At 47.3% G+C, this 27578-nt stretch overlaps 1 protein-coding gene across 1 annotated transcript in view; it reads right to left on the bottom strand.

Annotated features, from left to right (window-relative positions):
- Window positions 1-4019: 4019 nt before the first annotated feature.
- PAPPA (pappalysin 1) overlaps window positions 4020-27578 on the bottom strand; it is a 181112-nt gene continuing 157553 nt past the window's right edge. The window contains exons 20-22 of the mRNA XM_063174550.1: window positions 24964-25035; window positions 20740-20838; window positions 4020-9882 (exon numbers count right to left, since the gene is read on the bottom strand). Coding sequence (XP_063030620.1) covers window positions 9775-9882; window positions 20740-20838; window positions 24964-25035 — 279 coding nt within the window. The 3' untranslated portion in view covers window positions 4020-9774. The remainder of the gene's footprint in view (window positions 9883-20739; window positions 20839-24963; window positions 25036-27578) is intronic.

The following is a 27578-nucleotide window of genomic DNA, read 5'->3' as shown; positions in this document are numbered from 1 at the left end:
GCAGCTGGCAGGGCACACAGAGGGGCTGATTGTTTGGGTTTCTGTGCTGCTGATGACACACCACTTTGGGACAGCTTCTTCCCACGGCACAGGCCTCTGGAGTCAAGTGCTGCGTTTGCTTCTTTATTTATTTGTTTGGTTTCTGCTTTTCCTCTTTTCTTTCTTTAAAAAAGTTAAATGAAATAAAAATCTTTTCCTTGGTTGGATGGGACTCTGCTGAGGCTGGGGAAGGAGCCAAGGGAGTGCCAGTGGCTGTGCTGTGTGGGCAGCCCAGGTTCTCATCATCCCAGGGGGTTCCTGGGGGGACAAAGCCTTGCAGTGGCACCAGTACCACTGGTACCAGTGCAGGGCAGCCATGGCAGTGCCCTGTGGTGCCACAGATGACTCAGTAGCCTGCAAACTCACGCCTTGTTTCCCTGGGAGGATGTAAACCACACGTTGTACCTGCTGGGCCAGGGGCAGGATTAGCTGTCCAGAAGCTGAGCATCATGGCATGAATTGTGCACTGTGGGACACAAAGGAAAAGGCTTCTGGTTTATTTTCCTAAGCCTGCCTGCCTCCCAGAGTGTTGGTGGTCATGATGTTAAACCAGGTCCATGGCTCACAGTGCCACCACGGTAGGGTGCCCATGCCCTGGGCAGCTCTGACCTTGTCAGTGCCCCTCACAGCCCTTGGCTGGGGCTGGAGGACACAAAAATCTGCCAACAGACTCTTGGGGCTGGGCACCAGGAGCTGCCAGGGCTCCAAGGGTTGGTTTGAACCACTGTGATGTGCTTCAGCTTGGACATTTCCTGTTGTGCCATGAGGGCTGGGGGGCTTCAGGTGCTTGGGTGGAAATTTGAGCATTGCAGTAGTAATAAAGAGTGCAATAAAAAGAATTCCCATTCCCTTCCCTGCACCTGCCCACCCTCCCATCTCTCCAAGCCTGTTTAGCAGATACTGTGACATGGAGCCTTATGGAAACACAGCAGCACAGGGCTTAGGAAAATCCATGTTATTAGGGTGGTGTGTGGAAAAGAACAGGTCTGTGCTACAAGGTGAGTGCCCAAAGACATAGGTGGATTTTGGCATTCACCCAGAACCATCCCCATATCTCAACTCTTTCATCAAAATTACCAATGGACTTGAAGCATAAGTTGGTTCATCCCTGTAGGCTGGATGAGGATAAAGGAGAGCAGCAGTGATCTTAAGTATGGGGCTCTTATGTTTCTTTAAAAAACATAACTGGGGAAGTAATTTTTAAATAAAAACACTGGCAGATAACATCTTAAAAGCAAGACAAGGAAGGTGGCTACATGGGATGATGTTGCTCTTTGGATTAGTTCTTCATTCATCATAAGCAAAATGATCAAAAAGTTGTGAATAACCTTTTATCTGAAAAAAAAAAAAAAGAAATTGTTTTTAACCACTAACAACCCTCCCCAGGCCCGAGAGAAGTCAGCCAAAAGATTGTCAAGACCTTTAAAACTATTTTGACACAGTATTGCCTCACTTGTACTTAAAAAAAAATGAAGACCCTGGCCCTTTGGCTGCATTCTATCAGAGAACTTAGGCCAGTTGTTGACTTGCATGATGTAGGCAGCTGTTACTCCAATTCAGGGCAGAGGCAAGAATCTGGGGCCATCGCAGTGTTGTGGCAGTTAATTAGCAGCAAAAAGCAGAATTTCGGCCCCAGATCCACTCACTTTTCTTCACCTTACAGATGTGTGTGCCTTAGAAACTGAAAAACTGAGGAGGTGGAATAAACAAATCCAGGAAAGGGTAGTGCTGGACCAGAAAAGGTTTGCTGGGTTTGTGTATCTATATGTGTGCAAGCAAGTGAACCCATGGGCACAAACCTACCAGCCTGAACATTAATTTGATTTTCAGATGTCCTTGTTTACATGGAAAGGAGTTTTGTTTGTTTGTTTGTTTGTTTTTTTCATACTTGTGAGTAGTTTTCTTTATATTCCTGTCCTCCTACGGAAGTTTTTTAAGCCTCCGTGTCTTTTCGACATGAATTTTTTCTGCTGCTAACAGCTTCATTTTCCCATTTCAGGATGATCTTTAAGGTCCCTTCCAACCCAAGCCATCCTGAGATTGCCACAGTCACCAATGACATGCCTGTCTGAGAAGCTTTTGAGCTGGGAGAGGATTTTGCCACATGAATTCAGAGCAATTTAACCAGATTCCTTTAGTGATTGATCTCCAGACAAAACACATAACCTGGGCATAGAAAATGTTGTTCTGACTGTGCATTCCAATTGATCCTGGGGTGGTTTTGCACGTGCAGGAGGAGTGGAGCTGAGCAGAGCCCAGCAGGGGCGAGCTGCCTGCTGCTGCCTGCCTTCATGGCTGCTCCCACCTTCAGGTCTTTATTAATCCCTAATAGATAGCTCGACACACAGCCAATTGATTTGTGCATTGCTATAGACACAGCCCCTTTAATCCTTCATTCCTGAGCCTTTTTATCTACAGCATGTGCTATTGATAGGGCTGTGTGTGACGCACTTATACTCCATTAATAATGCATTGACCAAAGACAAGGATGGTATAGAAAACACAATGCATTCTTGCTCATGAGATTTCTGTCTCTCCCTGCTCAATATGTTGCAGTGGTTTTTCACAGGTAAAATGCACAACTTTTTTTTTTTTTTTTTTTTTTTTTTACTGAATTATTTATGCCAGAGTAAAGGGAAAAAAATATTTATTCTCAGAAAAAAAAATTATTTATTCTCATCCCTCAGTATATTGTCCTGATGACACACAAATTATTGGTGCACACCTCACAAGGCCTTGGTTTGGTGGGGACCAGAGGTGTCAGGGAACGGGTTGGACTCAATGATCTTGAAGGTCTCTTCCAACCTTGTGATTCTGTGAGACTGCAACCGTGGCTCTCTCTAGAACACTGGAGACTGATTTATCTTTATTTGTCTGTTTTTTCATGTGTCCAAAGGCTCTGTACATCAGCTCTCTGGCTGCACAAAACTTGCTTTCAGCCTTGCTTCCCTTCTAGGTAATACCCCTGAGCCAAGGCAGGCTCCCACTGGGAGTGGTTTTATTGATGAACATGTTCTGCATGTGATGAAGGAGCTAAGAAGAATATGGACAATATGGATATTTTCAGGCTCTTTCACACCAAAACCTCCACCAGCCTGCCTGGAGAGAAGGGTACCTGAACCCCCCTTGGCAGAGCCAAACCCACTGGAGGTGAAATGTCCTCACAGGGCCCTGGCCAGCGCTGGCTCCCTCCACCCTCTGCACCCTCCAACAAAACACAGCGGTTTTCATCCCCCTGCCCCAAAAGCACAGAGATGGAGCAGGATGCTGAGCAGCTGTGCAGCCAGATGTGGGACCCCACAGCCACTCAGTGCCCACACTGGGCACCCCCATGGGCGTTGCTCAGGACTGGCTCGACCGAAAGCAAAGGAGACGTGGCAAGAGCGAGGGGTCCAGTTCAGAACTCTTTAATACAAGCTTATATTGTTTGTGTTTCTGATTCTCTGTTCTCCCAACATCTGGGGACATTAACCCTCATATGTGTGTGAGCATGTGTATGAAGATATATACAAAATCACACAGTTAAATATTTAAGCATACAAGGTATTATATATTTATATAATATAGAACTTTAGGGTATAGGAATCAACAATGGCAAAATATTTCTGATGAATCTGACATAACTTTTTTTTTTTTGAGTGAAACATGACCTGTTTTTGAAAGACCAGAGGAAGTTGTTGCTTATTCAAAGAAAGAGAAAAAGCTGTATAAAGAAATTCTGTGAAAATGATTTAAAAAACATCATGAACCAAAAAAGGACAACTGTTAAAAACTGTATTGAAAAAAAAATAAATTAGATGAACAATTGTGTAAATATAAATTAAAAAAGATGACAATCTTAATAAATAAGCTTTACTATTTACATCTTTATATATTGCTTGGAGACTTAAATTAGATCCGTTAAAAACAAACGAACGCAAAATAAAACCCAAAATTGGAGCAGCAAACGTACAGGCGTGAGGTACAGAATTAAGGGTTGAACTGTATTTTGCTTGTTTCTTTTTTTTTTTTTTTTCTTTTCTCTTTTATACAGTAGACCAGTAGAATTCTTGTGAAAATAGATCCTCAGCACTTCATTGGAGTATTGGTTGACGTGGCTTCCAAAAGGTGCCAAGAAAGATTCCATAATAATAACAATAATAATAATAATAACCATAATAATCATAATAATTATAATAAAAAGATACAATATGATACATAAATATGGAAGAGCAGTTGGTAATATGAATACATTTTTCTCTAGACGAGATCACAGTTTTATTTGTAAATATTACACTGATATATATATAATATTACACATATAATATTATATATATATCACATATATATTTATATATATATTTATATATATAGTACGGCTCAATCCTGCTCCCAGTGAAGTCAACAGCAACAAAAACCTGTGTTGACTTGATGGGAGCAAAATTCAGCCTCTCATCTGCAGACAGGTACGTAATTACAGAGGCCGTACAATGCAAACTCCACAATGGTTCCAATTCCCTCTTGAATTGCTGGTGAAATGTTTTGTTAAAGCCCTGGTTCTTTGCACTCAGAAGATGGAAACTTGGTGGTTGAATGTGGCCTCACCAAAAGAAGGAAAAAACAAAGGACTAAAAACTAAGCCAGAATGGGAACCAAAGACAACTTGGACTCGTTAGCTCCGCATCTCGACCCAACAGGACTAAAACTACCAACAAGTAGCACCAAGACTCCTCACTCAACACCTGAAGCCAACCCAAGCTCTTGAGTGTGGCCTCAGAGGAAGTGATTCTCACTCTCAATGAATCTTGGGTGTGTAGATCCGGTGAAAAGGGGAAAACTCAGTTTGCCAAACGAAGACAGAAACAAAACATTAAGCCTCGCTTTGCTCCTGCTAAAAGGAACAGGGGGGTTTGAACCCCCCCAGGTGGCAGGAACAGCCCAACACTAAATCCCTATTGCCCAAATTGACCTTAGCTCCAAGGAAATACATCTTGGGCCACCTGGACCTGCTCCTGCTGATGTTCTGCACATTGCTCCCACTGAACTCAGTGGTCAAGATCCTCCAGGGAAATGGGACTCTTCTTGGGGCTTCAGTATGCCCAGCACATAAGGTCACCTGGAGGCAAGAGTGCTGCTGCACCCTCAACAGGGAGATGGCCTTCACCAGAGGATGGGGTAACATGGAAAAAATCTAAAACTGATCAGCTCTGCTGCACCACTGAGACCAAAATGGGGCCCACAACCATAAAGATATCTAGAGCATATCTCTGCAAGGCATGTGGTCCTCTCCCAGTGATATGAACATGCCCATCAACTCTCACTGGGGCCTCCAGGGATTGGGCAAGATGCTGCTGAAAGGCTGGGAGTTTCCATGGCATCCAGAAATAGTTCAAAGGCCAGACTTCCAACTCTGAAACCCCTTTGGGCATCCCAGCCTTGGCTGACTTCACCCCATCCCTTTTTTGACTTCTAGTTCAGCCTTGAATGGGTACAATGGGCTGGAGTGAGGGAAGGGGGGGTCAGCACCCCACTTCCCCAAAATAGGAATCACCTGTCTGCTCAGGTAGCAGCTTTCTCCTTCCCCCTTCACTCCCAGTCTCTCTCAGCTCTCTGGGATTCAGACTGTGCAGTGCTTCTGAGTGCAGTAATTAGAGCACAGTGAAATACTGATTAAATGCGTATGTACAGTTGGATAACGTAAAAATAAGCACAAATACACACTTAAAAAAATAATCTGGAAAAAAAAAAATAACAAACTCCACCCCCTCCCTCCCCCCACAAACAACAATATACCAGGGGATCACCCCTTAGCCTTAGTTCCTGGACTTATCACAACACACGAGGAAAACAAAACCAGACAATGTTATAAAACCTCACGGTACTTCTAGGGAAATCTACACTTAGTATCTAGCTCTCTACTCAGCTGGCAGAATCGGTGTTTTCCTTTCAAACACACAAAAATAGGCTTTGCTCTTCTTGGATTTGGATTATGCGGGTTTTCTTTTCTTTTTCTTTTCTCCAGTTTTTATGGATTTTGTTGTTTTCTTTTTTTCTCTCCTATTCCTCTCTGTAAAGCCTCACACGTTATTTTTTTTTCCCCACTTGAATCACTTGCAGCAAAAAACTTTTGTTGGCTATGGGGCTTTCTCTTTTTTTTTCTCTCTCTCTCTTTTTTTTTTCCCTTTTTTTTTCTTTTTTTTTTTTTTTTTTTTCTTCTTTTCTCTTAGACACAGGTAAAACCTAAAACAAACCGACAGTTACAACCAAGTGAAACTGAAACTAGTAGAAGGGAGGTAGCTGGAACCCGATTCCAAGAATCCTCTGGTGCCATCCTCCTTTCTCAGCCTGGGGGGGTGACAGCGGAAGATGCAAGAAAAGCAGGAGGACACCAGCTCAGCCCTGTCTGCGAGGTGGTGGGGAGGGAGAGGGGTAGCAGCTGATTGGAGTTTCCCACCCCACCGTGCACCATTCGCCGCTTTCTGCTCCAGCTTTCCCTCCTGCTGGCCATGGGCATCCCCCACTGCCTGGTGGCCCCACATAAGGTGCAGCCCCGGCTTACTATGACAGAGAAGATCTTGGCACTAATGTGAAATGGATTTCATGAGCAGCTAAATTTCACCAGCATCAGCACCCTCTTCTCTTCCCCCAGGCTTCTGGTTTGGTGTTGTCCTATGCTGCTGGCTCAGTGGGTGGAGGTGGGGGTTGATGTCCCTCTCACCTTCCACCCATTGCCCACCACAGTCAGGGAGGGTCTTTCCCAGGGCTCCATTTGAGGCCCATACAGTGGTAGATGATGTGAGGATCCAGCTGGCCTTGCCCAAGGTTGGAAGCACAGGGGACAAGATCTGAGCATGTGTCCATTCCCCATGGCTCCCCTCCTGGCATCTATCTGGGTGCTTGGTGCAGCACCTGGAAATGCAGAGGGGATTTGCCTCAATGGAAAAAAACTAAAACCCGACAAACCATTGGATTTAACATCACTCAGAGCAGATCTTTTTTCCCACTCCTGATCCCATCAGCCCTACTGGAGGAGATGGACAGTGACAACATAGTATTTAAAAACAAAAATCAAATAGCAGCATGGAAAGCCTGCTGGTGGGAAAGGGAGTTGGGGCACCCCAGGGCTGCAGGAGGGAAGCTGAGGAGTGAGGCTGCGCTGGTGAGAAGCCTCTCTCCCTTGAGCTGAGGTGTACAGCTCAGCAAGGGCCGGTCCTGGCTGGCCAGAGGGGCTCAGCTGCCCTTGAGCTCCTGTGAGCCCACAGCAGCAAGTGGCAATAATGTCTGTACAGACCTGTCTCTCCTGGGCACTGTCCAAGTGGGAAAAGCAGATGGGGAATCTCCTCCACGCTGAGCTCTGCACCGGGAAGGGCATTTTCAGCATGCACCCAGGAGCTGATCTGAGCTGAGGCTCCCTGCTGGGGTGAAACCCAGGTGGGATGGACAGGGGAAACCATGCCAAGATGCCTCAGGCATTGAGGACACGAAGTGCTGTCAGTCTGACAGGCTTTTGAGGGTGTGAGCTCTTCTGACAGGCTGGGTGGCACATGAACAAACTGCCAACAGAACAGGGGAGGGCAAAGGGACCAGAGGGAAGCAGCAACTTTTGCACAGTTATTTACTTCCCATATTAGTTAGAAGGTGAAGGGCAAAAGTGGAAGTTTATGCCACTGCTCTCTAAGCTGGGGGATGCTCAATCTAACTCCATGGCAGGAACCCTGATCCCACTGCACCTCCCTTTCCAGGACACCCCTGCACAGAGGGGGCAGAGCCATCCACACAGCTCCTACAGCCAGGCCTTCTCTAGGGATAGCTGGAGCTTCACAACAGAGAGCTCCTAATCCTCTTAGTGACAATCCCCTCTCCAGGCCTCTACTTCAGTTCTTGAGACTCTTCTCTGGTTCATTCCAATAGAAACAACCCCAACAGTGGATGACAAGGACCTGGCTCCCCGCACTTATTATTCTAGATTTTTTTTTTATTTCTAGTTCTCCAAATAATTTTTACCTCCATCTCTATGAGCTAAACGACTCCTGCCCTTACCCTTCTGCCTTGCTCCAGTGCCTAAAGCAGGAGTTAGAAAAAATCTTTTTCTCTTTACCCAGTAGATTATGCAAGTCATGACAGTTCCAAGGAACAAACAAACCTAACACTGGGAGGGATGCTCTTTTGGATGTGTGTTCTTCTTAGCAGGAGTTGGAGCACATGCCCAAGCCCTGCTGGAAAGATCTCTGGGATTTCCCTGGGATGGGCTGCAGCAGCAGCAGCAGCATTGGATGCCCTGGGTATGTCAGTGACTCAGTGTAATGAACCCTGTAAGGAAGGGAATCACTGAGGGTCTGGCACATGTTGCTGAAGCAGGAGGATGACAGGGAAGTGTGAGGTCTGCTGCAGCTAATGCCCTTCTTTCTGGAAGATTACAAACAGCTATAGGCTCTTGGTCTATCCCAAATGTCCGACCCACTGGCCTGGCAGCTTAATACTGACAAATATGGCCAAAATTCTAATACTGTCTCCTATGGGCCTTTCCTCATGGCAGCTGTCTCCTCCTCCTCTTCCCCTCTCCTGAGACAACAGGAGCATGAAGCAGTTGTCAGAATCAGCTCACCCCAAGAGTGGGGTGGAGGAGGCTGGAGAGCCACTTGGCAGGGTGGAGACCAGAAAGCAGATTCCTTTGGCTGGCTGGTGTCCTGTTTTCTTGCCCCAGTGCTGAGGAAGAGACCAGAGGGTTTGAAAGGCAGGTTGTAGGTAAGCTTTAAGGCAGACTGTTTGGTTGCATGGGGTTGTTTTTCACCCTGTCCTGACACAGTAAGGAAACTATTTGTATGGGACATAGCAGCAGGAGTAGCAGCAGCAGACATGCTCAAATGACAAGTGCGGGTGCGAGTTCCCCTCTCTGTGCTCCTCAGAAGCAATCACCCATGTTCTTCCTCAATGCCAGCCCTTAGACTCCCCACTCCCTCACTCCACCACGGACCACCTGCCCAGCTCCACACAGGAACACCCCAGAAGCCCTGCAGGCTACAAGAGGGGGCTTTTTGTTGGCTCTTTGAGGGCAGGGGGAGAAGGAGGAGCTGTACAGAAAGGCCACTGCAGTCTGCTGAGCTGCCTGGCTGGACGTAGCGTTCCTGTGAGGAGCAGATGCATCGCACACCTCGAGCTGGCCGGGTGCCTGGCAAGGCCCTTGCCAAGGGGCCCAGCCCTGTGGAGATCCCACCCCAACCACAGTGCCCCGAGCATGCGATACCTTGGCATTCAGCATCAGAAAAGGCTCAGCTTGGAGTCCTCCAAGAGCTCAGCCTTTTCCACCAACGGTCTGAGTTGTGAGTGCTGGGGAGGGGAAAGTGTTTTTTTTGCGTTGATCATAATCTCTCACTCTCTCTCTCTCTCTTTCTCTACTTATTTCTATAAATATGTGTACATAAATAGTTTGTTTCTTGCCTTGAATCTAGATATGAACTGTTCAAATTAGGTGGGCATAACATGCTGTTTTGATACATGAAAGTCATCTTGACTTGACTCTTGGTTGCTTTTTTTTTTTCTCATGATCACTATTTAAGATATAATTAATACATAAACCCCTACTTTGAGTTCTCCTTGGACAAAAATTAAAGGCAGACTGGTTGAATTCTAAGGGTCCCTGGTGCAGAAATGCCATCCAGTTGAGCAGCTAAATGTTAAAAACGATACCAAAAGGGATGTGGTGTCTCTCCTAGCCTGCCTTGAGCAGTGTGGTCCTCCTTTCCACGTCACTTGGCTTTACCCAAGACTGAAGCCACGGAGGTCTTTCTGGTTGTGCTCTTGGGCGTTGGGGTCCCGGCAAGCACACTCTCCTTGTAGGTCACAGGACATAGGAAACGGTGTCACCTGGGGAACAAGCCAAAAACACAAAGGCATGAAGGAAGGAACACACCTACAGCAGCCTGGAGAACAAAGAAAGATCTCTGGGGTGAAATCTTCAGAGATCAGCTGCAATCTTCACTATTTTATTTTTTACAGTGATTTGTGTTAGTGCTGAGCGGGTGCTGCATGGAGGTTCCTAAGGGCCTCTGGTTTGGGTGCTGCTGCTTTATTTAAGTCCATTTGAGCGCTTAACTATGTTCTTGGGTTCAGTTAAGAATGTTTTCAAGAATGTTCTTGGGTTGAGCTCCTCAGGAGCAGAACCGATCACTGTCACACAAACCAGCGCAGCTGGAGTCCAGCAGAGACTTCTCGGAACACCTCTCCTGCTTGAGGTCAGGAGATGCAGCTAACAGGCACTGAGGCACAGCACAGGAATGCAGTGGGAGACTGCTGCATTCACCATCTGTCATCTCTCTGTGACCCCTCTGGAGAAGCGTGGGAAGGAGCTGAAACAACAGCCTGTGATGTTTGCCCACTGGAAGCTGATTTGGGCCTCTTGCATCACCGTATTTACCTGCAGAAAAGGCAGTGGGACAAGTGTCTCACTTGCCCTGAAGTGAATTCCCAAGAATTTCTCCCATCTGCACAGACTGAACAAATGACCTCATTCCCCTCCTTTACACTCCTTCCAAGGCAGTGCCACAACCTGTTCCAATGTTCCCAGTGAGGGCTGCACAGGCTCTGTCTGCTCCCCCTGGCTCTGCTGCCACACGTTCACTCTCCCTCTCACAAACACTTTTCTCCAGGCTACAATGCCTGAGTCTGCCTGTTCCCCATGCATCACCCACAGCCCATCTAGGAATGTGGACCCAGCATTGTGCTGTCATCTCCAGCTAGACCTTCCACACGAGTCCCTGCCTGTCCCTCTCCGGGATGCCTTTCTCCTGACGCACACCATTTGGGAAGGAGGGGTGTGGAGCTTCATTTCACAACTGGGTAGCCTGAGGCAGGGACATGCTGACAGAGACACTAAATAGCCAACGTTCATCACCAAATCAGGGTTTAGAGAGCCTCCTCCCCTTGCTTTTGATTCCATTCACAGAAGACCTGACCCTCCAGGTGGAATAGGGTGATGACTCTCCATCAAGCCATGGCCTTGGTGACTTAGGAACTAAATAACCAGTGAATAATCTGAATCTACAATTGCACAAATGTGCAGATTGCAAAGAGAAGAAAAAATCCAAAAAGTTAGAAGCTAATGAATCCAAATAACTGGCAACTGAATAACTTTATAAACTACAGAAAACAATAGGAGCTTAAGGGTCACTTGATCCAACAGAAGCCAGCCCAAGCAGGACTGTCTCATATCACAGTGTTATGAATATTCTTAGATAGGAAAACAGAGAAGTCTGTAAACAATGGGGTTTGGGGAGGAGGCTGAGGAGGGGTTGTTTTATGACTGAGTTAAAATACTGGAAAGGAAAAAGAAAAGATACATGCAAAATAAAAATTAAGGGTTTTTTTCTGTTCAGTGTAGAAGGAAACATTTTGGTTTAGATTATCTGCTACATTTCAGGTTTGACCTTTCCCTTCAAGACAAACAAATAAAAAGACTATTTCACAGCAAAAGTTATGTCTTGAAACAAAAACTTGTTTCACTTAGAAAATGCTCAAACAAAACATTTAAGTACGCCTGGAGTTTTCCGCTATTTTCATTTTTTTTATCCTGAATCATTCAGTTCAATCTGGATTTGGCAATGATTTTGACTTAAAAAATCCTCCCTGATGTACAATGAAGCTACTGGTTGGAGGCAAGACCTGGGAACCTGATTCTTTCATTTGTCTTGATCAAGCTTTTTCCTCTGCCTGGCCTGGATTCCCTGTGTTTGCCTGTAACAACCTGACAAAGGAGATTAAGTAGCCCCTTCATTCAGAGGAGAGACAGGGAAGATGGATCCACACTCTGCACTGAACACAGGTCAGCCACACACCCAATTCAGGCATTCCAGTAAAGCGGCTGAAATTAGACGTGACAGCCTACTGCACTTTGTCTCTGCTGCTGTCCAGGCTTAAGCAGGATGTGCTGCAGGCACGGAGATCCCAAACATGCTCCCATTTCACCTGCAGGGACATCGGAGCCAGGAGAGAAAGCCATGCATGGCTCTGTCTCCAAACCACCAGCTCACATTCCCCTCACCTACTTTCTGCTGAAGCAGCAGCCTTAGACACCCAAACTGGCATGAGTTTGATATTGCCTGAAGTGCTCTACCTCCTTCATTCTCTCCTCCCATTTCTCCTCGTGAACCCCTTGTTTTCCTCTTTGCTTTCTCACAGGATGTGCTCAGCCCTGCGGCGACCTGAAAAGGTGCACGTACAAAACTGGATTGCTGCTGCATTACAGCCAATTCCTGGGGAGATGGAGCAACCAGAGAAGAAATGTCTGGCTGTTTATTGTCTCCCAATGGTGGTCATGGCTAGAAGAGCAGAAGCTTTCTCTGAGGCAGAGCTGTGGCCCCCAGAGCAGACAGCTTTGTGGCTCAGCAGCAGTTCCCAGCAGTGGGTAGCCTGATGGAGAAGGGTTTCTTCCTGCTCAGATCCGTCTTATTCACTTTATGTCCCTTATGGAGGCTTTTTATGCAATTTGATTTTTACAGTGCTATTGTCCAGATAGATGAATTGTTTTGTCTTATGGCAGTGAGCTCCAGAGATCAGCTTTCTATTATGTGAAAAGGCAGAGATTTCTATGGGTAATAAGCACAGTCACAGTCACATTAGACAGGACAAAATTCTCCAAAAAACTTAACAGTAATATAGGGTTTTCCAGTTTAAACAACATTTACAACAAATACACATTTGAGTTCCCCAAGGACCTGATTTCCATAGGTATTTAGGGAATTTAACCCACACACAGAATCTGCTGGGACTGTGTGAAGTACCCAGCTCAGGGAAACTGTGAAAGCCCTTAGAAGAAGAACTGTCTGTTGCCTTGGGCTCACACAGTGACAGCCTCTGGAGTGCACAGCCATGAAATAGAGCTGCTGGATGTGCTAGAAATAATAAATGCTGATCCTTTCACTGAATGATAGCCCATTTAGGTGTGGAGCCCAGATATACATACTCCAAGATTAACTACCTCTTTTCTTTTTAAATAGGTCTGTGAAAGCCCAACTCATTACCAGGATACACGACCTGCATTGAAATTTCCAGATTTCATTGTACCCATTGTAGAGCCAGGAGTAAGGAGTCGGCTCCTCTTCCTTCAAAACAAACCCTGCATTTCACCTATGGCCATCTCCCCATGTAGAAAACCCAGAAAATGTCTAGGAGGGTGAGAAGAAAAAGTTAAAATTAAAATTAGGGCTTGTCTTGGACATTTGATAAGGTAATGCAAGATACTGTATCCTCAGACCAGCTAAAGTAGATTGAAAAAGACATAAGTGAAGAACACAGCTCCACACACCTACACACACAGCTCTTGGAGATGATCCAGAGCAGTCATGGCACTGGATCAACAATGCTCCAGGGAATGTGAGTCACACCACAACCACACTGGACCACAGACTATTCATCATCGAGAGAAGAGACACAATCCATCACTCCTGCCACCTGGAGTGTGCAGGACATGACACATCCTGCTCTGAACCTGGGGGAGCAAGGGCACCACGTGTGGGCTCACAGGTTGGGCAGGAGGCTGGCACAGACACCCAGGTGTAACTGATGGGGCATCCAAAACACCTCGACCAACTCACCACCATTGCTGCACAGTGCATGACCTCAGACTGCAAGGCATGGGAGCCCTGAGCATCCTCTCCCACACGGAGTGAAGAGACTTTGGATAAACTCAAGCTGCCTCTTAGAAACAGGGCTACACTTGTGCTGGATGCTGCGCTCCCAACTGTGGGAACAAGGGCAACAATGCAGAACTGGGATGCAGGTCATGGAATGAGTGAGAGGTCATAACTCCTCACCACATGCACCTATCTGAAGAGGCTGGTGACATCCCAAGGCTGATCCCTGCTGAGAAAGGCCAGTCTGCAGGGAACTGGTGGGAATGTTGACAGCAGAAATCACAGACAGGTAGAGGGAGGGATGGAAAACAGCTCTGCGAAGGCTGCAAGTTTGTCCCTCACAGAGTCTGGTATCAGGCTGACCTGGCTGTGCCTTCTGCCCAAGCCTGGGGCTGGCTCAGAGCAGCACCAGGACAGGCAGGATCGGGCCCAGGGAGGGGGAAGCAGGGGAGGAGGGCTGCAGAGTGTTGGGAAACAGGCTGTTGTTAGATTTCAGCCCTGAAGTGTTTGCAAAATCTCCCAGACAGGCTCACTGCAGGCAGAGCCTCGGCAGGCAGTGTGGCCTGGGAGATAAGTGTGGCAGCCTGTGCTGAGTGTCACAGCCCTGTGCCTCCCCAGAGCCTCCCAGCTCAAACACCAGCGACTATTCTGTTCCCTGACAAGGCCCTTGAGGGATAAAAAAGCATCTTGGAAGGGTCTTCCCAGTGTTTTTCAGCATAGAGGTCACCAGCTTGAGATAACAGAGCAAGAGCGAGCCCCCTTTTAGCTCTGAGCGCTGGTATGTGGGTTCACACCTAGGGCACTGCTCCAGAGGGCCTGGGAAGACAAAGCTGGCAGGAAACCTCCTCTCCATGCAGCGCATGCACTTCTAAAAGCCTGAATTTTCATTAAGTACCCCACCATAAACTGAGCTTTCCCCCGGTGAAACCAGCAACCGCAGCGCATCTTGCTCAACTCATCGAGCAACCGCGAGTCGTAGCTCAGCCGAACCCAACAGATGCTCGCCTCTCTCCATCATGTGCAAACTGGGAGCTGCCTCAGCAGAAGCAGTGGGAGCAGGATGGCCCAGAGCCAGCAGGGATTCCCGGGGAAGCCCAGCCCGCATGGATCCCGCATCCATCCCCGCCTGCCCGCGGAGCGGAGCAGAGCAGAGCGAGGGAGCCCCGCTTGCCAAACCACACGGAGCTCAGTTGCTCAGCAATCAGCTGTGCTTCCTACTCTCGTGCTACTGATTGTGCAAACATGAATGTAATTAGTCTAAATAATCACCAAAGATTTAATAGGAGCCAGACCACCCAGAGGCCAAATAGCTGGCGGTGGAGCAGGGAAGGTTTGTTCGCTGTTTTTTGTAACACTTGCTAATGAAGTGAGGTCGGATAGCAAAGCAAACACCCTCCACCAGCACATCCCCTGGGAACGCCGTATGTTGTGGGAAGCCCCACGTCCCTTGAAGCCAAGAACAGTTCTCTCAGGATAGGCAACATGTGCTGCTACCATCACTGCTTTTAATTTATTGACGCCTGGAAAGCCTCCCTGAAGGATTATGAAACCAAGCTCTGAGCCCCAAAAATAAGGTTCCCATCCCAACCAACCCTGACTGGAAACGCTCCTCTCACATGGCAAACAGCTACAGCCACTGAGCCCGTGACTGTAGGGCTGGTGGGGAAGTGAGTTCACCCACACTTTGGGGAGAACCCGCGTGCTTGGAGCGCTCAGCCGCTTCCAGAGGCATGAAGCAACACTCAGCATTGTATCCTGCCTTCTTCCCTACTCACCCACCATTCATTCTATCTGGCTAATTATAGAGCTGACAAACACACCCAGCTGGGGACAGGCCAGTAGTTAGGAGCAGCATCGTGGCAGGAGCATCAGTTCTTCTGGATAAACAGGATTTCCTCAGCTGGGGTGGTCACTTAAGCTTCTAATGGCACCAAACTGCCTCAAAAACATGTTGTGGCAATGGAGAAAGATCTGAGATTGCCTAAGACAGGTCTGTGTTGCACTCAGAGAACTGGGAGAAGGTGCTTATTTCTCCAAAACACCAAGAAGTGGCTATTTCTGTTGGCTTAGGGGTAGGAGTGCAGACTCATTCCCCTCCCTTCCCAGGGAGACAGGGCCAGGCTTTGGAAATCCCTGCAGCAGCCCCTCAGTTCAAAGCTCCTTTCTTTAGGCCTCGAATTCTCGGCCATAAAGTCTCTGAAGAGGTTTTGATAACTGGCCTATCTTTTAGATAAGCAAAGCTTTGGATGAATCCCACACAGCCCTCTATCTACCACAAGTCCTCATTTGTTTTCCGCCAAGGCACTTGCTGGTTTTCCTTTCCAAGGTGTTGGACAGAAATGTCAAGAGGCTGAAAGGACAGGACAATTTTTTCTCTTTTTTTACCAAGTGCTATGGGGCAAAGCAGTTGAAGGAAAACCTGAGTGATAATTGAGTGAGGCAGGTTTTTCTCATGGGACCTGTAGGTTTATCCCTCATGCGACAAAAAGGAAAGGCAGAGAGGAAAGACAGATGAAAGTTCAACCTTACAAATGGTTGAAGTTGAGGGAATTTTAAAAAAGTAAATTTAGTGTGTTTAAATCTACAGAGATCAGACTGCAGGACCTTCAACCAGGCAAATCTGCCATCCCAGTCTGGAACAAAGTACATAAGCAGAGCCTAAAGAAAGAAATTCTGATTTCTGTAAGGTGTTTCTAGACAGTCCTGTCTAGGGAAAACTTATAAAAGGGAAATGGAAGAAAAGAAGTGGAGGAGACAGTTACTGGAGAGAAGATTTCCTGAAATGAATCAGAGGAAGCAACCAGAGCCTCTCCCAGCAATGCTGCACACCCCACAAGATCCTCACCGGTGGCCAAGAGCCCAGAGACAGCCAGTTATGCCCAGGTTATTTATTTCCCTCACGCTGGCAGTGTCACGTAGGTAATGTTTTAGAAAATAGCATCTTCTTTTATCTGCAGCAGGATACAAAGCAAGAAGCAGCTTCCTAGAGCAGCCAGGCAGAAGGGAGCTGGCAACCTGTGCTGGGTCAGGAGGGGAGGAAGATTAAAAGGAGATGGGATTTTGCTTTGTCCTTCACGGAAGACTTTATCCCCTCCAGATACACAACAGAAGCTTTCTCTCCCTTGGAGGTTGGCCCGCAATGGCCTTCCTGTCTCTCAAAGCTGCTCCTGGGTCACAAACAGGGCAAGCTGTGAGCAGCAGGGCCCTGTCCCCTGCCCCAGCCACAGATCTGCCATCAGCCCCCTGCTCCCCACGCTGCCTGCCCGTGTCCCTGCTTCCTTGGGTGGCACTCTGTGCCAGCCCTGGCTGCTCGCCCGCTGCAGGGCGACGCTCATCAATTAGCGCACAACAAATAATTAAGCTGATGAATGTCTCTTTTTTGCTTTCTGACTGCACTTGCCTCGAATTTATGCCCGGATTATGACTGAATTTATTCGTTGCCACTTGCAGCATTCAAAAGAGGCCGTTAATGATTTCTTTTAAGCTCTCCAGCCTGATTGTGAGCAGTGCAGGGCAAATACTCATTATTTCCTATCTAAGCAGCAGTGCTGATTAGTTGGTGCTCGGTCAGATAAGTCACACTGCTCCATTCCCCACTCGCTGACGGAATCCACAAGGTCATTCCCTGCTAATGCTCAAATGCAAAGGGAAAACATGGGATAAGCATGGAAGTCCCTTGAGCATTTTCAGGGCAACAAAACAGGAGCGTGCAAAGTCTCACATTAAGTAAGAGGGCTTGGTTTTAAAGTGAACTTGGCTTGAAGTGTTTTGCTTTCAGGCAGCCTGTTCACAGCACTGTGTGCAGCCCAAAGTGTGTTTGGGAGGGTAGTGGGACTGCAGTGAAACTTAAGTCTTGACAGTTTGCGGACACTAAAGATCTGAGGCCAGCTCTTACTCGACTGTTAACTCCTGAATCTTCGCATGGTGCAATGTTAATCTTCAGCCCTTTCCCAAAATAATGTGTGGAGTTGCTATGTTCTCTTAAATGTGAACCATGTGTCACCTCAGCAATGGCTGCTGCAGGGAAAAGATGATAAATCTAAAGCTTTTAAAATGCCCTGTGACATTTTGGGAGAAAAACAGGTGTTGCATAAATGTTGGACATTTATGGGCAAACTTGCAGGGGCTTTAAAAGACTGACACATCTGCCACATAGTATGTAACCCTGAAAGAAAAGGAGCAAAGCAGTCTCTTTCATGTGTCTCACTCTCTCTACAACCGAATGAAAATACATCCTCATCTGGTATTGGAATTAACAGAGCTGGACTCGCCCCTCCCTATGTCTCCTCCAGGTTTTTGGCTTTTACACCCAATGTGTATTTTAAAACTGTGCCTTTTTAAGTAGGTGGCAAACTGTGCTGGAAGGATTTGGTATGCGGAGTATTTTTATTCAGCTCCTTTTTCTCTCACCTTTCATTGTTTTTCCCTTTGGAATATCTCCTGTAATGCTCCACTCATAAACCTCTTCAAAGGGAGGGCTGTATTTGAACAGCCTGGCCTGAAATCTGGTCTCAGTCAAAGGCCTCAGATGGGAAAATAACTGGGAGAGCCAAGCCCCACGGCCCCACGGCTGCTGCCGCAGGTGTCGGCAGCCGCTTTGCAGGAGCCAGGTTCTCCTGCTGCCTCCTTGACTCTGACCCCACAGCCCCCCTGGCTGGGTTATTATTCCCCCTTTTACCCTATAAATGTAATAAACTGGGACTTAGCATCTCGCTTTTAGTGTGGAAGATCCAAGGAGAAGGTGGTTTTCCTCACTTCTCCCGGGCGCCTCATTCGGCTCCTGGGATGTTGTTGGAGTTCTGGGAGACTTTGGATGCTGAATGCATGCCAGGCTTGTGATGGGCTCCACGGCTCAGCCCTCCACCTGTGTGATCCTGAGGATGGGGCATTCTAAACCGCCAGCTAGGGCAAGTCTAATTCCCCAGTCACAACGATCCAGCTCCTAGGGGAGTCTGTGAAAGCAGACTTATCTCCAAAAAGCTACAAAACCTCCCCCTCCATGGAGAAAATCCATCAGACGTGTGACCAGCTGCCCGTCTCTGACCATTTGCCCTTTGCATCAAGCAGTTTTAGCACAGAGCACAGCAACCCACTGGGCTACAAAGTGCTTCCCCTCCTTGGGAGGTCACTTGGTTTCTGGGTGGCAGGGAAGCAGCAGATATTTTGAGCGTGAGTCGCCTGGCTGGTAAGTGTTCACAACTCTGTGCAGATCCCACTTGGTCTCAACTCCCTGCCCAGCAATAAATTCTGCTCCCAAACCTTAATCCTGTCCCTTCTCACCCCCCCCCCCCCCTCATCTCAGCTCTCACACCCCCCTTGTTCCAGCTGTGCCCTCAGCTCCTGTCTTGATGGGGCTGGTTTGGGTCGGTCCCCTCCCAGGCACCTCGCTCTCGTTCCTCTGACACTGTTTGGGGTTTTTCATCGCCTGCTCTCCAGCCTGCAGGCAGTGAGATAAAGTTTCCCAGGCAGGCTGCTTTGGGAGGAGAAGACCTACACCATGCTGAGCTACCGGGCCCTTCCAGCTCTGCCCTCGCGGCTGGTGGGAGGTCAGCGAGCAAGCTGTGCTGCTCTGGGGCTGCTCCTCCCAAGGAGGTGGAAAGGCAGCCAGAGATAGGAATCTCTTCTTGCAGACAGCTGATGTCTGTCATCCTGCTCATCTCCTCAGAGGCTGTTTCACCAGGGAGCCCCTTTTGGGGTCTCCATGCCCTACTCCACCCGTGGGGAGCTGAGGAGCTGCCCTGCCTGGGCTTCCCTGCATGTAGCTCCCAGGGATTTTTTCAAAAGGAACAATAAAGGGGAATGTTTGTCCAAAAAGAGCACAGCTAGGGAAACGACCTCTTCCCCTGCATTTTCCCCAAAGGAGAAATTAACTCCTTCCACCTGCCAGAGCATGCCCATCTCCTTTCCCCTTCCTCTCTGGTCCCAGATGGACCAGAGACAGCCCACAATGCAGAACCAAGGAAAAGAAGTCTCCAGACAAAGCTGGAGAGAGGACCTCATTCCTCAGCTGGTAACATGGATGGTGTCATATGCTGAGCCCAAGCTCCCTCAAGTTTTGTTATTTATTAATTATCAGATACTGAATGCAGCTGGATTTTTCATTCTGTTCTATACACAAATCTGGAACATAAGGTAAAATATTCACCTGGCAGATGATAAAATTTGCTTTATTTTTTTGGGAGGAACCTAGTTCCAAATCCCTGTTGGTTAGAAACATATAAAATGTTGTACTGCTCCAAGCCACAAGCTCTATCACCCCAGTCACTGTCTCTAACAGTGCACAGAAATTTGTGTTAAAGAAGCAGAAAAAGGGGGAATGTGTGTGGAGGGACTCTTCCCCAGGCTCAAACAGCCAAGGGTTCAAATATTTCTCAGCCAGAATCTGCATCCAGATCAGAGTGTCTAACAGCCACTGAAGGAGCAAAGCTACACAAATAAGCCTGTTCTTTTTTTGACTTCAAATATATTTTTGTTTTAATAATGCTCTGTGGCAACTCATCCTATTACTCAAACACACACTGTGCCAACAAGGATGTTCTTTCGTCTGTTTGGATCCTGCTTCAAGGAAATTACCACTGCACCCCCTCACTGCTGAGTGATAAAAACCAGTGGATTTTACTTTCCTAAGCATCATGCCTACCTTAAGTAATGATTTTATAGATCTATGTCACTAGCTTTTCTCTTTTTGCAGGTTTATGTGGTCTCTGTGCAAAAAATATTTGACATCTCCACCCAGCCCTGCTGCCCTGCTCCACATTCTTCTCTGTCCCACTCTTGGATGGGACAGTCAGCAGCAAGCCAGGCACATGTGGGTACACATGGATCAAAGAACAGATCCACAATGAAGCTTTCCTTTTGCTCTCTCCTATTTTCCTAATGAAAACTATTTTCTAACCTTTAGTTTCCCTTTGGAGCCTTGAGGATGGATGATAAATGAACCAGCAAGAACTCAGTGCCTATGGTGAGCTGATGCCTGGGCTGAAGGTCCTTCTGAGACCTTGGATCTTCCTTTTTTGAGCAAAAAATAATTTTTCCAGGCACAAAGCAGCACTCAGCAAGGAATTCCCATGGGAAGAGGAAGGGGCATCCCTACCTTTTTGGTCTTGACTGTTGAGGCGCAGCAGTCCCCACCATCATAGTTGCAGAAGGCTCTGTTGTTGATGGAGTCACAGTAGTTGTCCCCCATGAAAGGCTGAAAAAGGAAAAAAAGCAGGAAAAGGCTGAGAGTGTGAACATGGATAAAATTAGCTCGTTCCTTATGGAGACAGAGTGAGAAAGTCGTGGCTGGAGAAGAGAAGGTTGTGTGGAGACCTCACAGCACCTTCCAGTGCCTGCAGGGGCTACGGGGGGACAGTTCATCAGGAACTGTGGGACAGAACAAGGGGAAAGGCTTCACATTGAAAGAATGGAAATTTAGGTTAGAAGCCCAGAAGAAATCCTTCCCTGTGAGGGCAGTGAGACCCTGGCACAGAGCAGCTGTGGCTGTCCCTGGATCCCTGGAAGTGTCCAAGGCCAGGCTGGGCAGGGCTTGGAGCAGCCTGGGACAGTGGGAGGTGGATTGGAAGTGGTGGAAGTGGATGACCTTAAAGCTCTTTCCAACCCAAACCATTCTATGATTCTATAGTCCCGAAACCTTTAACAATATTTCAGAAGAAAACCACAAATATTTGAAGGAGCCATATAGTTTGTAACATACCAGCTGCCCTGAAAAGCAAGAGATAATTATTCCCCTTTCCCTTCTAAACAGACAGAAAAAAAAAAGGACAGTAGATGGAAGGGAAATGAGCCCTTGTTGCCTCTTCACATCCCACATAAGAGGATGCTTCAGGAATATTAATTTGACTAGGCCCACAGACAGCATCCAGGCCTCTAAAATTGTGGCACCTTTGATAATTTTAAGCTAACCTTCCTAAACTGTGTGGGATAAGAAGAAGGTTATGTATTGCAGCAAAATGGGCTTGCTTTTAATAGCTGAGCTTTTCACCAGAGTTCTCCTGACTCCGCAACACGTGTCAGCAACGAGGGCACAAAACAAATCACCAGGAGGAATGGAAGGGTCTGAGCTCAGCACAGGGACCATGTTCTGTTCTCTGAACAGCAGTGACTGTGTGGGACCTTGGCCATGGCACGTGATCTTCCTCCACTCCACAGCTCAGAGCTGGGATAATGGCAATTATTCAGAGGGACATTGTGGAGAGCTGTTAAGGGAAATTCATAAATCACCTTGAAAAAGAAAATGTGCTCATTAGGCTGGGCAATGTGATCACCAGTCCATGTGCTGCACAGGGCCTGAATAATAACCACCATTCTGAAGGAAAGGCCTGAATTCTTTCATTGAACATTGGAGCCCCTAGACTTCCTTGGAAGTCTAAGCTGTGCCTAACAGTTAAAAAGGTCCATACCACATGTGAGAATCCCAGGCAGCAATGAAAGCTCAGAAAAATGGATGATCAGCAGAGAGCACAGTCGTATCTCTGTAACTCTCCATGCACAGGCTCATGAGGCCATTCCCATTTTATCTGCTCATTGAAAAATTCACTTATTTTGCACTGAGAAAAACACACCAGGGACTCTCCTGCAAGAAGACATCACTGCAGAGCAGGCAGGATGTCTTGGGGAGGTTTCCTGGGAGGATTTTGCATCAGTTGCAGACCCAGAGTGTCCCAGATGATGGATACCTGACGAAGCAGCCATGGGAGATCACCGTGCTCTCCCCAGAGCTCACCATGGCCACACTCATCAGAATTGAAATGGACTCAATGGAGCGGGGCAAATGCACACTTTTACTGCTGATGTGCTGCAAATTTAAATATTTCTATCAGGTAGAGGAAACCCAGGCAATGATGGCAATATCAGACCACAGCAGGACTACCAGGAGGTGACAGACTCCCTCAGTGTCACTTGTTTAATTACGTGCAGATACTGCAAATGTTGGCAAGGAAATCAGAGTTACAGTGTGAGGCTCCTGCCCCTCTAAACTGTATTAACTCCACTGATTTCCACAGATATTGATTTATTTATACAGGCAAAGGCTTTGACTTGAAAGCCCCCTTCCAATTTAATTAATATTCCAAGAGTTAAAAGGGAATGATTTATAAATACATGAAGAGATATTTTGAGGCCAAGCTGGTCATATTTAAAACTGTGAACTTTGCTCAACCTCACAGGAAATTCTGCAGGCTTCTCCATGTTTCTCTTGTGTTGCCTGGCTCTGCCTGCTTGATGGGAAATCTTGACTTTAAATTTCCATCCCTATGCCTGTACCCTACACCTATGAATGCTGGAAAATCCATAAAGAGACTCGTGGAAGAATTTGCTCTGGCACAGAGTAGACAAGCCAATCCTTTGGAGGGGGAGAAGAATGGGACAAAAACCATCTATTCTGATTTGGGACCAAAATCCTTGTTTGGGAGACCCTGGAGGGTGAGGTCTCTGTTGCTCTTCATGAACATCTTGGTGCTCTGATATTTTTGGAGGATGACACAGGAAGCCCAGAGGGACTCGTTCGCTACTGAAACACCCAAGTTAGGTGCAGACAAGTACGAGGCTGACTCATAAGCCTCGGTTCCTGCCACTAGGGAGCGACAAAAAATCACATTGCAGCAGCTGCAGGGGTTCCCCCTGCGATCACCAAGAGCCAAATAATGTCCCACTTACAGCCTCCTGTTCAGGGAAGCCTCCCTAACGCTAAGGATGCTCATACATTAGGGGTTTTATCAGCTTAATGGCCCACCATTATTGGCTTATTAGTCTCTGTTTCCATAGTCATGGGAAAAAAAAAAAAAAGCTTGGTGAAGATGGCATTTCTTCTGAAATCTTAATGCCAAGCTCTGGCCCATCCATGAATCCTGCTCTGAAAATGATGCTAGAGGCCATTATCAATTGTCTGGGCAAAGCCTTCCCAGATGATGGATTAGGATGCAGTGACACTGCTGAATGAATGTTGAAAAGAAGAAAGTTCCTGTTGATGCAGAGGGCTCTGGCAATTAGCAGTGATGGAAAGGAAGAAAATGCTGAGAAGAAGCATGTCAGTAATAATGGCTTCTGGTAAATTATTACATCATTGCAAAGTTCTCTCTGTAACAGCTATCCTGAAACAGCAGGAGGATGGACACCCAGTGGTGCATCAGCACCTGAATGGCATTTTTTAATGGTGGCTGGATGTTATTTCAGCTCTCTTTGGAGAATGGGGGCACCCAGCCAGCCTGCATGAATGCGATGTGTGAGACAGCTTATGACATTCAGAGCCCTGACAGCAGAATGCGTTTCATTTAGGGAACAGCTAGACAGAAACTATTACATTGTTGGAGAGTTATTACCCTCCTGGGCCCAACATTTGTATGCGAAGGAAACCTGTCTTTCACTTCAAGACAAATCACATCCCGTAGCAGTGTGGTCTGGAGCTTTGTGTCATATTCAGGAATTCAGTCCCATGTTCTGACACTTTGGGCAAATAACTTCAGAGTGCTTGGGTGCTGAGAGCCTGGTCAGCGTGGCAGAAAGTCAGGACACGTGGAGGGAAGACACAGCTCTGCCTCTACCCTGAGCCAGCTCATTTCCAAAATGCACATGGAGCGCTTCCCAACCTTACAGAGGTGCCACAAGGACTCACTTCTTGCTGCGGGTGAGATACTCATGATGGAAACCACACGAGTGCCATGTCACAGGCTGAGGTGCTCCAGCCCTGTTTAACCACCAGAAGCATCTTCAGTCTTCTCAGACATTTCAAAAATTGCTGCTGGCAGAAGCAACGTCCTTCAAAATAATTACTTTTTTCCTCAAGTAACTTGCAAGACTCTAAAAGTCTATCACAGCTGAAATGTAACTGTGTGTTTCTGATTGTTTCTTTTCTGGTTTAGACAGAGGTGGCCAGTGGAGGGAGGCGTGATTTGCTCCATGTCCAGCTGTGCTGTCCACCCAGTGGTATCATCTCTGGCTTTCCTAAACTTTCTCTGCCCACACCAATGCCCAAAGCTTAGCTGGCCTTGGAAAGAATTGTCCCTCAAATAAGTCAAGATCAAGGAAAAACAAGAGAAGGCTTTTGCAACTTCCCAGAAACTCCCAGATTCTGGGAAATTCTTTTGGTCAACCAATGTTTTTGAGCCGTTTGATCACTTAACTCCTGTGAGAGTCACCAACCATCATCTCTGGGAAAACCACCAATTTCCCCGCTGAGTGTCAGAACCAATGCAGGCAATCTGTCTGTGCGATAGGTGGTCATTGAAAACCAGAATTTACAGCCCACATGCCTGCAGTGATTATTTCTGTAAGATTTAGGAGAGTCACCATGGACCACCTGAGCTAAAGCCAAACTCACCTCACAGCCTTTAACACAATGAATCAGGGAAGGGTGAGGGTACCACTTGAGTCCTGCCGTGCAGACAACACTCTGGAGGGAAGAAATAAAATAAAATAAAAAAAAAGCAACAGGTTAAGACAAAGAAATCAGTGTACAGAAAGTCAGTGTGCTGGCTCCTATGGCTCTCCAGTACTTAACCAATGAAGTTCAGTTCCTAACACCTCTTGTGTTCTCAGGACCTGGCTGTCCTCCAGGTATTTACAAGAAGTGTTGGACTTGACACTTGCAATAACAGAGCATTTGAGATTAAAATAATATTTGAGGTTCTCCTAAAATGTCATGCCCAATATTTCACTCATGGTGGGGGAACGTGGCAGGGAAAGGCAGAGGCACAGGTCCACTTTTGCTCTTGGGTAGGGGGGAGGCATTCTAGGAATTAATTTAGGGATTTCTTTGGTGCTGCCAAGAATTGCTTTCTTTCACTGCCCATCATACCTTACCTTTGATTATTGAAGATGGAAGCAGCTAAAGGTGGATTTTCAGACACATTTTAGCACCATCTTAAATAAAAGCACCTCCCACCACACACCTTCAGAATAACCCCCAGACAGGACAGCATCCTTGGCTACATTTTATGAGCTGTATAATAATTTCTCTTCCAACTTTGCCTATAGAAAATAAGTTGCACACTCAGTTTTGGGCAAAAATGATGACCATTCTCCTAGATAATGACACAGAGAGGGACACCTAAAGAGTGGATGAAAACTTTGGCTGGTCAGTGGAGATGGTGGTCCCACACCATGGGGATCCTGGAGATAGGGCTCTCCAATGTTCCTTTGGGGTTGTTGCCCATGGATGAAGCCCTACAGTGTCCAGTTGAGGAAGATGAACACACAGGGACTCACCTAAAGCGTGGGGTTGGGGTTGGATGGAGGCCTGGGGAAGGAAGGGATTAACATTTGGGAAGACCCAACGCACAACCCATCCCTTCCCCTGTTCATCTGAGGGCTAATTTATTCCATCTGCAGGGGGAACCTCAGCTTGTTTTTACAGTTCCTGTCATTGGAGGCTTACCTGGCGTGTGCTAGGAAAAAGGACTTTTATACTATCTGACTCGGGCTGTTTATCTTTCCGATGCTCTTGGATTTTCCACTATTAGTCAAGCCCAGCTTGCCCCACCTGCCTCTCAACAGGGCCTGTCTGTGTGAGCAGAGAAGTGGCAGGGGAGGGGAGGATGTTGTTTATCCCCAGGGAAGGAGGGAAGGAGGGAGGGCGGCTGCAAGGTGCGGGGGCCCCGCGGTGTCACACGTTCCCCCTTGACAGACAGCTGGAGATTTCCAGGCCGCTGCCTGCCACAAATGGTGAGGGCTTTTCTCTGCCCCCACCCCCTTCTGTTTGTTGCACTTCAGAGGGAAGAGAAAGGAAACTTTCCTAGGTTTGAAAATAAACAAGGCCAATCGACAGAGAGGGAGCGGGGAGAGCAAAGGAAGCGGTTCAAGAGCATTTGAACCCAAGAATTAGAACAAAGTGGAAAAAATTCAGGGGTCTGTCTCCTGTATCCAAGGCCAGCAGACAATAAGTGGAAGAAGTGTACTTCCAAAGAGCACCTCACATTGCCCTGGTAAGAAGCATCAATATTTACAAAACCTCACACCCTGTGAGTGTGTGAGCATGCAGAGGGAACAAAAGAAACCAAATAGCCCTGAACCAGGCTCTTCAGAGAGGAGCTTTCCACACGAGAGCAATCCCTCACAGAGGACGCACTGACTGTTTTCCTAACCCTTCAAGTATTAAAACACCAGCACATCCCTTAAAGGAATGGATGGGAGGTGAAGTTTCTCAGACAGTTCTCTCTGAGTGCTCACTCAAGGTCATCTTCAACCCCAAACACAGCCTTGGGCTGGGCATCCTCAGGGAATGGGAATGAGCCAATGCTCTCCACAGCACAGGAAAGCCTGGAGCCAGGTGAATCACTGAGTCCTTTGGACATTCCCATTCCTCTGGAGAGGGACCTGCCAATAGCTTCATAGTTCCATACCAGTTACTTTGTCCTCTCCTTGGATCATCCTTTGCTCGCAGAGACGACTAGAGCTGAATTCAATCCTGCTAACATTCCTGGAGCTGGAAGCAGAGGAAGGACCCTAGGCCATAGTCCTGACCCCTTTTTCTGGTTTTCCAAGCCCTCAGTTCCTACCACCCAGCCTGTTTGTACCCTCAGGTTGCTGCTGTGCTGTGTGCAGTGCACTGGGAGAGAGAATGTGAGTAGAGAGAGAGACTGGGCTGTAAAACCGAGAAATTGGGAATGATTTGGATTGCTGGGCATTGTTTCTGCCTATTGCAATTCAAAGAGGCATACAGGCGCCACAGGGTGCTGCATGGGGCACCTGAAATGAACAAATGTATAGAAAGCAAGCAAGGATGGGTGAAGGTGGGTACATGAGGATGACCTGATGGAGTTGGTGTGCACAGACAGGTAGACTCAGAATGCCAACAAAGGATGGCATGGTGCATGGAAGCACCACATCCACCACATGGTGCCTGGGGAATAAAACCCATCTGGCACTGTCTCCTGAGAGCTCTGTCCCTCCCCTGTGCTCCCCTGTGCCCCAGGCCCCCATGGTGACATCTGCTGC

Source organism: Melospiza melodia, chromosome 22 (assembly GCF_035770615.1).
Source record: "Melospiza melodia melodia isolate bMelMel2 chromosome 22, bMelMel2.pri, whole genome shotgun sequence".
NCBI classification, from domain to species: domain Eukaryota; kingdom Metazoa; phylum Chordata; class Aves; order Passeriformes; family Passerellidae; genus Melospiza; species Melospiza melodia.
The sequence above is the reverse complement of the archived record's forward strand: the minus strand, read 5'-3'. Positions and strand labels throughout refer to the sequence as shown.